Source organism: Bubalus bubalis, chromosome 1 (assembly GCF_019923935.1).
Source record: "Bubalus bubalis isolate 160015118507 breed Murrah chromosome 1, NDDB_SH_1, whole genome shotgun sequence".
Lineage (NCBI taxonomy): Eukaryota > Metazoa > Chordata > Mammalia > Artiodactyla > Bovidae > Bubalus > Bubalus bubalis.
Genome location: NC_059157.1, coordinates 142363713 through 142376578, shown reverse-complemented (window position 1 = coordinate 142376578; position 12866 = coordinate 142363713). Strand labels below are relative to the sequence as shown.

General features: G+C 35.5%; 1 protein-coding gene across 10 annotated transcripts in view; it reads right to left on the bottom strand.

The window, feature by feature from the left end:
* The window catches only part of PHC3 (polyhomeotic homolog 3), an 82553-nt gene that overhangs the window by 41700 nt on the left and 27987 nt on the right, over positions 1-12866 (bottom strand). For all 10 annotated transcript variants that reach the window (XM_025288366.3, XM_025288341.3, XM_025288337.3 and 7 more), the window contains one exon: positions 7083-7329. In XM_025288366.3, coding sequence (XP_025144151.1) covers positions 7083-7329 — 247 coding nt within the window. The remainder of the gene's footprint in view (positions 1-7082; positions 7330-12866) is intronic.

The following is a 12866-nucleotide window of genomic DNA, read 5'->3' as shown; positions in this document are numbered from 1 at the left end:
ATGCGAAGAGTTGACTCACTGGAAAAGACTCTGATGCTGGGAGGGATTGGGGGCAGGAGGAGAAGGGGACGATGGAGGATGAGATGGCTGGATGGCATCATTGACTCGATGGACGTGAGTCTCAGTGAACTCCGGGAGTTGGTGATGGACAGGGAGGCCTGCGTGCTGCGATTCATGGGGTCGCAAAGAGTCGGACATGACTGAGCGACTGAACTGAACTGAACTGAATCTGTAAGTAATAACAGTAGTTTTTTCCACAAGGGAGTCACTCATAACAGGAAAAAAAGTATATATATATACACACACACATATATATAAGAATTAGCAAAATCAAGTACTAAGTGGTTTCCACATCATCATGCCTCTTCTGTATACTGGTGCATATGTTTACATAGAGGGAGATGCTGATAAAATCCTATCTAAATAATGGAAACTGGGTTCACTAGAAGATAAACTGGAAAGACTGCTTAATATTAAATTCATGTATCAATTATCACATTTAAAACAAACCTAAAGACAAAATTTTTTTCTTAATCTCAGACTGTAACGCCTTTTATTTTTACACTGAACCACATTTACGACAAAAACGTTATAAAAAATTCTAACAACTTATTTCAATCTTTTTGCATTTGGTTATTATTTAAAATTCTGGAGATTCTTTAAAGAAATTAACATCTGATTAACATCTCAAGAAAGAAACATTTAGAAAGTTTAACAAATACCCAAGCATTGTTGAAACCAAAATGGAAATTAGACAATAATCTTCATATAACTAGACTAGCATTTCTTCATATAACTAGACTAGCATTTCAAACTAAGACTGAAAATTTTACGTCACCATCTTATAAATGTGTTGGTAAACACTCTATATTACAGTCAATGAAATCTTGGCTTTCTATAGAGTACCTTTCCACTGAGGGGCTTAAGATGCTTTCACCTAACTTTTCTTTGTACTTACAAAATGCCTGTGGAGTAGATATCATTATTGTCCTTTTACAGATAAGGAAATAGAGGTTTTGTGAGCATAATAGCAAAGGCCCACTTTACTTCAATTTTTTAAGTTATAATTAAGATTTACCATATTCTTGAAATACAGTGGAGACTATAGTCACAGGAATAAAAAGTCTCTCTGTGCTCTAGCAAGTGAGCAAACTTTGTTTTCTAGAGAGGTAATTCACTAGAGTAACAGTTATCCTTTCACCTACACTTTTCTTTGATCAGACATCAGAATGTGTCTATATATTTTATATTAGTCCTAAAGTCCAATTGACAAGCACATATACTATAGAATAACTGTGAGAATACCTTAAACAATACTTCTGTATAAGAAAAGTCTTGGTGTTCTGGAGAATTTGACATTTGTTAATTTTTCTTATTTTAACAAACACTTTAATATTGTCAGGTAGTCTACATACAAAGAACCTTTTATTATGGCAAATAATTGTATTATTGCAAATTATTAAATATATCATTTCACTCCAGTTACTACAACCCCATGAGGTAAGATAGGTACTCTACCAATCCAATATATTTCAGGTGAAGAAACTTTCAATAGTGAAGTGACTTGCCTGCAATCACCTAGCTATTAAGGGGCAGCACTGGGTATAAAAGAAGCCAGAGTCTTAGCTGAGTCTGGGTTCCAACTATGGTCCAAATGTTTGTGTCCCCCAAAATTCATATGTTCAATTCCTAACCCTTACTGTGACTGTATTTGGTAATGGGGCCTCTAAGGAAATAATAACGGTTAAATGAGGTCAACGGGCAAGACCCTGACCCAATAGGAAGACCTGCTGTCCTCTTCTCACACTCAGAAGGAAGACCACATGAGGACATACAAGGCGGCAGCCACCTGCACACCTGGGAGAAAGCGCTCACCAAAGACCAAACGCTGCCGGCTTTTGAGCCCGAGCTTTCCATCCTTCAGAACTGTGAGAAGATCAATTTCTGTCGTTTAAGCTACCTAGTCTATGGTATTGTTTAATGGCAATCTAAGCAGACTAATTAGGCTTTCATTAAGTCCTTCTACATACTTCATTAATATCTGCAACAATTAAGCATATTTTTTAAACTAGATTTCATAAAAGCTCTAAAAAACTACTAAAAAACTTGAGTTCTAATACAGCTCATGATAATTTCCAGATATTTGGTTAAAGTTTGCCTTTATTTTATATATTAAGAAAAGGATTAATAAATATCAAGCAGGAATTCCACTCTCAAGAAATGGTGAAGAAAAGTAAATGATTTTAGCACCCTAGAAATGTATGTAAGGAAATAATAAACATGTCTATTATAATAAATATTAGACTGCATATTATGTTAGAACACAAGTAGATTTTTTAATATTTGGAAGTGAACTGCAAGAGCAAACATTTTTCCAATTGAAGAAAAGGACAAATTACCAAATCAAGAATCTAAAAAAAAAATTTTAGCTTAAGACTAATACCCCACCAGCAAGAGGAGAAAACCTAAAAGGGCAGAAAAATTATAACTGCTGCCTTGCCAACTTAGAACCAGGTATTAGGGGGTTCGAAGGGATTGAAAATCAAAAAGTGAATCTCTTTGCTTGAACTAACCCTGACAGACTTTGTACCTTTCTCTTCGGAAGGAAATTAACCTACCCTCCATTTAAACTATAGAAATCACTAGAAAGTTTCCCGAGCAGTCATTCCAAGCACAGTGAGTCACTGCCTCTCCACACTAACTCCTTCTATCAACACTGGCCAGGGAATTACCGGGCAGTCCAGTGGATAGGACTTTGTGCTTTCACTGCCGACGGCACCGTCCAAGGTTCAACCCTTGGTCAGGGAACTGAAATTCCACAAGCCATGCAGCGTGGCCAAAAATAACCAAAAAACAAAACACTGGACAGGGGCAGGTATGAGGCTAAGAACCCTCTAAACAATACAGTACAAAAATCCTGTTACCAGGCCATACAGACAGCAGGACCTGGCACCCAGATGTTTATAAAGAAGACTTCACATGTAACCACACTATCGATGGATTTATTATTTTTACATTCTAACAAGATCTTGAGATTATGTCATATAGAGAAAGTTGGCAATATTAGCACAGAGGAAATATGAAAAGAGAAACAGGTTTAGATGGAGGAAAGGCAAACTTCAGCAGTGTATTAATAAAATGAAACTTTAAGAAGTAATGCATAGAGGGCGGTTCAAGATGGTGGAACAGAAGGACATGTGCTCATCTCCTCCTGCGAGAGCACCAAAATCAAACAGCAACTAGCTGTTGAACAACCATCAACAGAAGGACACGTCAAAAAAATATACCTCATGTCCAAAGAAAAAGAAACTGCAGCAAGATGGTAGGAGGGGCACAATCGCAATCAAATCAAATCCCATAACTGTCAGGTGGGTGACCCACAGACTGGAGAACAGAAATACCAAAGACGTTCTCACACTATTGTGAAGATTCTGAACCCCATGTCAGTTTTCCCAGCCTGAGGATCCGACAAAGGGACTGGGAATCCCCAGGGAATCTGGCCTTGAGGGCCAGTGGGATTTGATTAGAGGACTTCCAGAGTACTGAGGGAAACAGACTCCAGTCTTGGAGGGCACAAACAAAATTTTGCACGCACCAAGACCCAGAGGAGAGGAGCCGTGACCCCACAGAAAACCGAAATCAAAACTACCTGCTAGTGTTGGAGGGTCTCCTGTGGAGGCATGGGTCAGCAGGGGCTCACCACAGGCACAGAGGCACTGGAAAGACTCATTGGCATAAACCCTCTTGGAATTTGCCATTAACCCTATCATAGAGCCCACACACTCCAGGGCTGGGTCACCTCAGGTCAAACTACTACCAGGGAGGGAATACAACCCCACCCATCAGCAGATAACTGGATTAAAGCTTTACTGAGCAAGGCCCTGCCCACCAGAGTAAGACCTAATTTTTCCCTTGCCAGTCCCTCCCATCAAGTTTACACAAGCCTCTTAGCCTCTTTCATCAGAGGGCAGACAGAAGCAGCAGTAAGGAGCAGTCTCATAGCAGCTAAAACAAAAACCATATGACAGAAAGTTAATCAGCATGAAAAAGCAGAAAGTTATGTCTCAGATGAAGAGACAAGATAAAACCCCAGAGAAACAACTCAATGAAGTGGAGACAGGCAACCTTCCAGAAAAAAAATTCAGAATAATGGTAGTGAAGATAATCTAGGATCTCAGGAGAAGAATGGAGGCAAAGATTGAGAAGATGTAAGAAATGTTTACCGAAGACCTAGAAGAACTAAAGAACAAAGAAGAATAATACACTAGAAGGAACCAACAGCAGAATAACTGAGGCAGAAAAACAGATAAACGATCTGGAGAACAGAATGGTGAAAATCACTGCCACAGAACAAAACATAGAAAAAAGAATGAAAAGAAATGAAGACAGCCTAAGAGACCTCTTCGACAACATTAAATGCACCAACATTCGCATTTTAGGGGTCCCAGAAGAAGAGAGAAAGAAAATATTTGAAAGGATAATAGCTGAAAACTTCCCTAACATGGGAAAGGAAATAGTCAATCAACTCCAGGAAGCACAGAGTCCCAGTAAGGGTAAACCCAAGGAGAAACACCCCATTACACACAGTAATCAAACTGACAAAAATTAAACACAGAGATAAAATATTAAAAGCAACAAAGGAAAAAAGCAAATAACATACAAGGGAACTCCCACCAGGCTATCAGCTGATTTCTTAACAGAAACTCCACAAGCCAAAAGGGAATGCCATGATTATTTTAAGTGATGAATGGTAAGAACCTACAACCAAGAATACTCGACCCAGCAAGACTTACCTTCAGATTTTATGGAGAAATCAAAAGCTTTCCAGACAGACAAAAGTTAAGAGAATTCAACACCACCAAAAGCAGCTTTACAACAAATGCTAAAGGAACTAACTTCTCTAGGTAGGAAACAAAAAACAAGGAAAAGAAACCCAAGACAATAAAGAAAATGGTAATAGGATCATACATATTGATAATTACCCTAAATGTAAATGGATTAAACGTACCAACCAAAAGACAGATTGGCTGAATGGATGAAAACACGTACATGTATGCACTTCCACTTACCACATCACTCTGCTTGACCCCCCAAATTGTATGTAATTATTTTATATTGTTAGGCTAATCATGTTCCTATTATAGCTTCAACTGTAATTATCTTTTATTTTTTGTCTGGCTATTGATTATGAAAGCTGATAAACATCTTTTACTATTGTGACTATGTAACTATTATTCACTTAATATCATTGTATCATGATGGGTCAATGGAAAAATAGAACTCTATTTCACCAAAACTAGGATCTAATAGAAAAACCTGTAATCACTTTTTAAAATGCAGATGCATTATCAGAATTATCTTGAAATTTTTTGAAAAATACAAATGCTCAGGTATTGATTTTTTTCTCCAGAGCTCCAGATACATTTCTAATGAGCAATCATGTTTAAAAATAACTGGACTATATGATGATCTTTTTCTTTTATCTAGTCAGTTTCATTTTTTCTATTTCATATTCAATGCTCCCATTTCATTCAGTTTATAGTCTCCAATTTCTCCATCTCTTTTTTAATATTGTCTCTCAAGCCTTTATCAAGTGTAGTAGAAAAGCTTTTGTCTACATATAAATATGTATAATATACATTTTAGAAAATTTATGAATTTTTGTCTAAGTAAAAAAATTATGACATTTTGATTCCACTTGTTTGACTTAGTATGAATAGAATGCTAGACTTCTAATTAAAAAGTAGATATGCAACAAGCAACAAAGGTTTACTGTATGGTCAAGGGAATTATAGTTAATATCTTGTAATAACCTATGATGGAAAATAATTTCAAAACTAATATATGTGTATTTGTATAACTGAATCACCTTGCTTTCCACCTAAAACATTGTAAGTCAACTATACTTCAGTAAAATATATATATTATAAAAAGTAATGCAAAATTATAAAAGGATAGAAAGAAGATACTTACCTGATGAGGTTGGATCAAAGGAAGATTTTTTTTTTTAGGTAACATATATGAGGGGCCCAGCTCAGTGCATGACACACACACACACACACTTTCAATAAACAAATTAAACTAGTATAAAAACATATGTAGATATCCCACTCCAGTGCTCTTGCCTGGAAAATCCCACGGATGGAAGAACCTGGTAGGCTACAGTTCATGGGGTCGCAAAGAGTCGGACACGACTGAGCGACTTCACGACCACTATCACTAGATATATTAAGAATAGGAGAGATCTAAGTAAGCTTAAGAAGCAAAAGAAAGGATCAAGCGTGAGGGAGACACAAGCTGCTATAACTATGAAAGAAGGTCAGGAACCAGTTTAAAAACAATGCAATCAATGACACAAGGAAATAGTGCTAACTTTAAAGCAGAAAGCAGATAATTCCTTATCCTACTAGAGTTGAAGAAAGCTCAAAACTGAGAAATTCTGAGATGAACAGAAGACATGATAAGGAAACTCACTCTGCACAGCCCTAACACTTTCAGCATAAGAACTTTATAAAGGAAGATTATCTATAGATGGCAAAGGGAACAGACACGGGTTTCAAAGGCTGACGAGACTGAAAACAACTTCGTTGGTTCCCTGACATCTTCCTCTCAAAGATGAAATCAAAGATGGAAAAAGAGCAATATGGTGAGGAAAATAATTATGCATAATCCTTATTTTTGGAAAGTGATAAATTCCTCCCACTAGACACAACTTTGAAGAAAAATACATACTTGCTTTTTAAAAAAGCTTTTAATTTTGGATAAGTAAAGCATATTAAATAAACCACAGGCAAATTTTTTTTTAAAGCTAACAGGTTTTATCCATACAACAGGAGACTAGCACACAATGAAGATGTTAATCAAATGTCAACTGACCAAAAAAATCTATTATAATGCTTTAACTGTTGGGCTCTTTTTCTTTTTTCAAGCTATACTATTGAGACATTCTTTTGTTAACTTATAAAATTCACACTTTATAATGTTTTAAAAGTATTCTTGTTCAAGTAATGGATATCTTTTGTTTTGCTAGGCCTGTGAAGAAAATGAATAATGCAATTATTTTCAACAAAAGTTTTTCCCACCTGGTGCTATTAACTGGTGAATACTTGATGTCCGGGTGACAGCTGTGCTCCGTGATTCCAGACCTGGACTCTCTCCTTTCTTATTACTTTCTGGAGAAGGGTCTCGTTGGCTGATCTTAGAACTGGTCACTGTTGTTTTGTTATGACAAATTGTCAATGACTGAGTTTGACTAGTACTTTTTGGTGGACCATTTTGTGAGCTAGATAATACACCCAACTTCTGGCTGCGTAATGTTAAATTCTGAACCTAAGAACCACACAACAAAAAACAAGGTTGCAACAGATGGTATTAATTGATGTGGTAATCACTACCATTATAACAATGACAACATATTTATATTGTGCTTTTTTATACATAAAGTTCTAAACACGTGAAACTAATTAACCCTGAAGGAAAGGGGAGCTGTTATTCTAATTAATCATACCTAAACATTAAGTGGCAGTTTTTTTAAAAGACATGAAGGAAAAGAATCATTAAGAACTAAATAAAAATAGAATATATATACATATTGCAAAAGAACTATGAATAGGAGGAAATTACTCTGTAACATGCTGCATTTTAGACCTAGAAACTTTTTTTACAATATATATAATAATAATAGATAAGAGATTATAAGGGAACACCAACCTTCTAAGGAAACAAATTCATGAAATCAAACCCACTGTGACAATTATTAAAAGCATTTCCATTAACTAACTTTAAAGAGTTAGTGAGATTTTGTTGGGATGGTTACGAAACACTCATTTGGCTTTGAGAGCTAGAGCTCACAAACTGAAGAGACTGCACGGCACTGAAATGCTTTACTGTCATGACTCCTATTTGTGCTGTGCTCAGATAGTTGTGTCCCACTTTGGCGACCCCCTCAACTGCAGCCCGCCAGGCTCCTCTGTCCACTGGATTCTTCAGGCAAGAATACTGGAATGGGTTGCCATGCCCTCCTTCTGGGGATCTTTCCAAACCAGGGATCGATCCCAGGTCTCCCACACTGCAGGCGGAGCCACCACAGAAGCCTGACTCCTGCAGACACCAGGGCTTCTAAACACACTGCCAGTCAGGATGGTGGCAAAGATTATCCCAATTACTCTCATCTTAGGTTTGCAACATTTTAAAACAGTAAGACAGAAAATGCCTCTTCTGGATGCCTAACTTTTTGCCTCTCTGGAATGAACACACCAAATACATTAATGCTAGGAAGGGAAACTGAAGTAAAAGAGATTCTAGGGTGACAAATATATTGCTGCTTTATAAATGTTCTTCAGTTTCATGTGTGTTTGGTCCCTACAACAGTACCATTAACTGATGCTCTATACCATCTCTTTTCAAGTGCCAATGCAGTGTTCAGCCAACAGCAGATGCTAAATAAATGTTTACTTCAGCACAGCTGAAATTTTAGTCAGTTCCAAGTTACTGAAAGAATTTTCTAAGTGAGAACATATGGAGCATCTTCTCTGATTTTTGTCAAATATTTCACAGCACTGTAAACACACTAAATCACTGCTGTGTTACTGAAATTTAATGCAAAAATAAAATATGCTAAAATCAAGATTTCTCAGCTTGCCACTCAAAGTCCTCCACTGTCTGCGCCCAAACCACTTTGAGCCCCTTTTCCCACTATTTCAGTTCACAATCCTCATTTTCTAGCCAAACTGTTCCGCTCATCCTTCTCCAAACACACCTTACACTTTCTTCATTTAGAGTCCTCGTTCAAATTCCCCTTGCCTCAACGCGGTCTCCTGAAGTCCAACGCACTGCTCAAGACCAGTTAAATTTCTACTCATTCTCCCAAAGAAACCTCTCCATGTCTCTGGTTAGATACAATTTATCCTCCTGTCTATACTCTTGCCATAGAATTTGGATCATACTGGCCTATACCACTGACAAGGGTCTAGCTTATTTTAGAATTAGTAATGTCTGTGTCTGTGACATACTGAGGCTCTGACTGGCAGGCTCTCATCTCTGACATTCATTTTTTTAATCCCCACAGTTCTGGCTGCAGACGTAACAGAAACTACACAAGTCTGAGGCATTCTCCAATATGTGATTCCGAAATATGTATGACATGAATTTTGTTAAGTATCTTGTTCTATTTATAGTTTTCTTAAGCTAACACTAAAATCTGTTCATGTTTAACCAAAAAAATCTCAACAAATGTCTAGCAGAGGAATATTAAAATTTCTCAGGAAGCAAAGGAAAAACATCATAAAATTTAACATGTGCCATAAATAATACATAAAGTGGACCACCTAATGATGATATTCAAAGGCTGAATTATAGCCTGAAAAACAAAACTTTTCAAATTAAAAGAATATTCAAAGCAAATGAGGATTTGACACAATGAACCCTTAACCTGCAGCAGTCTTTTTTCTTCTAATTTTCCCTTTGTTTTCTGGAGTTCTGAAAGAAAGTGTGTGTGTGTGTATATATATATTGTATTTTATTTATATAAATAAACTTCAGAATATGGCTTTACTATCTATGGTCATCTTAGCTTAAATATTTACAATAAATTTCAAACATGTAAACTATACTCCTTAAGTATATACAGAGCTAATTGAGCTGTTAATAGAAAAATCACATGTTCAGATATCCTTGACAGAATTTCACTTTTAAAAAGAACCCACCCTTTCTAAGATAAAGAATATTAAGGCATCTAATGTCCAACTTTAATTTCATCTGAACTTTTCCTATGATCACTTTGTAGAAACTTTCTGACTTAAAAGAGTCTAGGTTTCACACAAAATATTCTTGCTAATTTCACACCTCACATTTTTATAGTGGATTACCCAAATACTCACTTGTTTTAATTTGGACCTAACCATGTGTGAATTATCGCAGCATCTCTTCTTTGCAGATAAGGAAATTAAGAGTGCTGGCAGCAGAACTGTTTCTAGCATCTAAATCTAAAAGACTGTTTTCTCCTCAATTCTTACAATATTTCCGATAGCCTTGGTAAGTTTTCTTACTATTCCATAATATACTTTTAGTATTATGATAACTTTCTGAAAGTCAGATTTTTTTTTCAAGGTAAGGATACGAGATGGAGCATTTAAAATAGTAAATAAGGGTAAGATAGTCCCAATTTCTTATTTTTTACAGTGTGCTATAAATTTTATTACTAAGGAAAAATTAACTTACACTGACTTTTCTAAGTTAAAGAATAAAACCTCAAATTTGGCATTTCTCAATTTGAATCAAAATATTTTAAAAACTGCAAACATATGTTTAAAAATTAACAAAGTGGAACACAAATTCTTCAAACGAACAGCCCTGAACTTGAGGAAAGTTACCACTGGAATACTCAAAGTCAGATTACTAGAGAGCCACATACCTATAAATATCATATCTGGACCCAAAGAGCTAATTCTATAAATTACTTCGACTATGTTCACATTAAAGATGCTACTAAAGACAATGCAAGATGTTTTCTCCATGAGAACCCACAAAACAGACTGTGCTCTATAGAGAATTTGTTAATTGTATTTTCCTAATAACTGGTTTATTTTACCTTGGAAACTGCAAATCCTTTAAATGGTTGTGTTTCTGTCTTCACTATTAGCTATGTAAGAGCTAAGAACCAAATTTGTGACTCATCTTTAGACAGTGTACAACAAAAACAGTAATTAGTAGCATGTGATATTTTATGTGCCAGGCACTATGCCGAGTGTCTATTTATTCCTTGTAACAACTCTGAGCTATTACTTCCAGTTTAAAGTGAAGAAACTGAAGCTTAGCATAAGTAATAACAGCTAACATTTAGTGAATGCTAACTAGGTTAACAGAAACTTCTGTTTTTCATTTTATTAACCTATTTAATTCTCATTACAACCCTATGAGGCATTATAATTATTTCATAAATATTTATTTTACTTTATATTGTTGAAACTGAAGTGAGAGTTTAAAGATAGAAAATGAGAAGGTGGTAGAACATGTATTTGAATCCAGAGAATCTGGCTCCAGAGTCCAAACTTATAAACACCATGCTATGACCTGTCCAAAATGAATCAACTGGCAAGTGACAAAGTGACTTGCCACAAGTCAGCTTATAAGTCCATGTCTTCCTATTCTTCCCTTTGCAGAGATAGTACTAATGAGTACCTATAAGATTCTAGGCACTAAAAATATATTACTCTTCAACTTAACCCTACAAGTATGTTTGGTAACTTGTCTAAAGTCATACAACTAATAAATGACTGCAGTGGAAGTTGAACTTAAGCCCATACAGGACTTCATGCACTTAAGTTCAATGGCAACCTAACTCCAAGCTCCATGCCACTTTATAATTCTGGAAGCTGATAATGGTTTAGCTCTATTAGGTGTTATAAAAAGACAAAAACGGGAAGATAATTACTTCAATAAATTTACTCCACAAAGAGACATTTAAAGTTTAGAGCCCAAAACATCTTAATGTTAACAAAGGTCTCATTTTGTAAACATGGAAAGTGACATATACAAATAAGTTAAGGAACTATAGAGGGTCACATAACACATTAGGAGAAATCAGAGTTTAACTGATCACCACCTTTATATGCTGATATATGAAAACAGACCTTTATGATTGAAAGAAAGATTCTATGAAAAATACCAAAGAATATTACTGCTATCTCATTTTGTACCTTTTACTAGATGATTGAGATTATTAAATTAAAATTACAAAGCCAAGGATGACCTTAGGATATATTAACTTCTGCCATATGCAATCCAAAATATTAACAATGGAAAAATATAATAAAAAATGGTATCATACAATATAAAAGTCTATTCAACAGCTTTAATTTAAAATGTACTCAATTTCATTCATTAACCTGAGATGTAACTTACATACAATAAAATGAATGAACCAGTGCATTAAGTTTTGACATATGTATACATCATGTTACCACCACCCCAATTAAAATATAGAACATTCCCTTCATCCATGCCCCTTCCCAGTCGATCTCCTCCACTTTCTGCTCTAGGTATCACAAATCCTTTTTTTTTTTTTCACTACAGATTAGTTCTGCCTGTTCTGGAATTCATATAAATGAAGTCACAAAGCATGCAATCTCTGATATCTAGCTTCTTTTACTAATTATAATGTTTCTGAGATGCATCAGTAGTCTGTTCCTTTTTATTTCTGAGCAATATTCCACAATATGCTTATCCATTCACAGTTAAAGCAGGCTAGTTACTTCCAATTTGGTGCTATTCTCAATAGAGCTGCTACGAACACTCATTTAAATATCTTTATGTGGATATATGTTTTCAAATCTCTCAGGGTAAACATCTAGAAGTGGAATTACTGGGTCACATGTTAAGCATATGTTTAACTTTACATGTGATAGTATGGCTGCTCCACATTCTTGCCAAACATGGTATTTTCAGTCTCCTTCATTTCAGCCTTTCTAGTGAGCCAATAGTGACACTCACTGTGGTTTTGGTTTACATTTCTAGAAAGATTAATAATGTTGAACATTTTTTTCATGTGCTTTTATTGGCCTTCTGCTTATCCTCTTTTATGAAGTGTTAAATCTTTTGCCCATTTTTAACTAAACTGTTCAAGATCTCACTGAGTTTTATACCTATTTTATATATTCTCAACATAAGTCATTTGTCAGATAGACAGATATATATATATATAGTGAACATTTCCCCTCAGTCTGTGGCTTGCCTCTTCATTTTTGTAGCAATGTCTTTTGAAGAACAGTTTTTAAATTTTGATAAAATCAAATTTATCATTTTGTGTCCTATATGAGAAAGCTTTGCCCACCCTAGAGCTGTAAAACTATCTCCTATGTTGTCTTCTA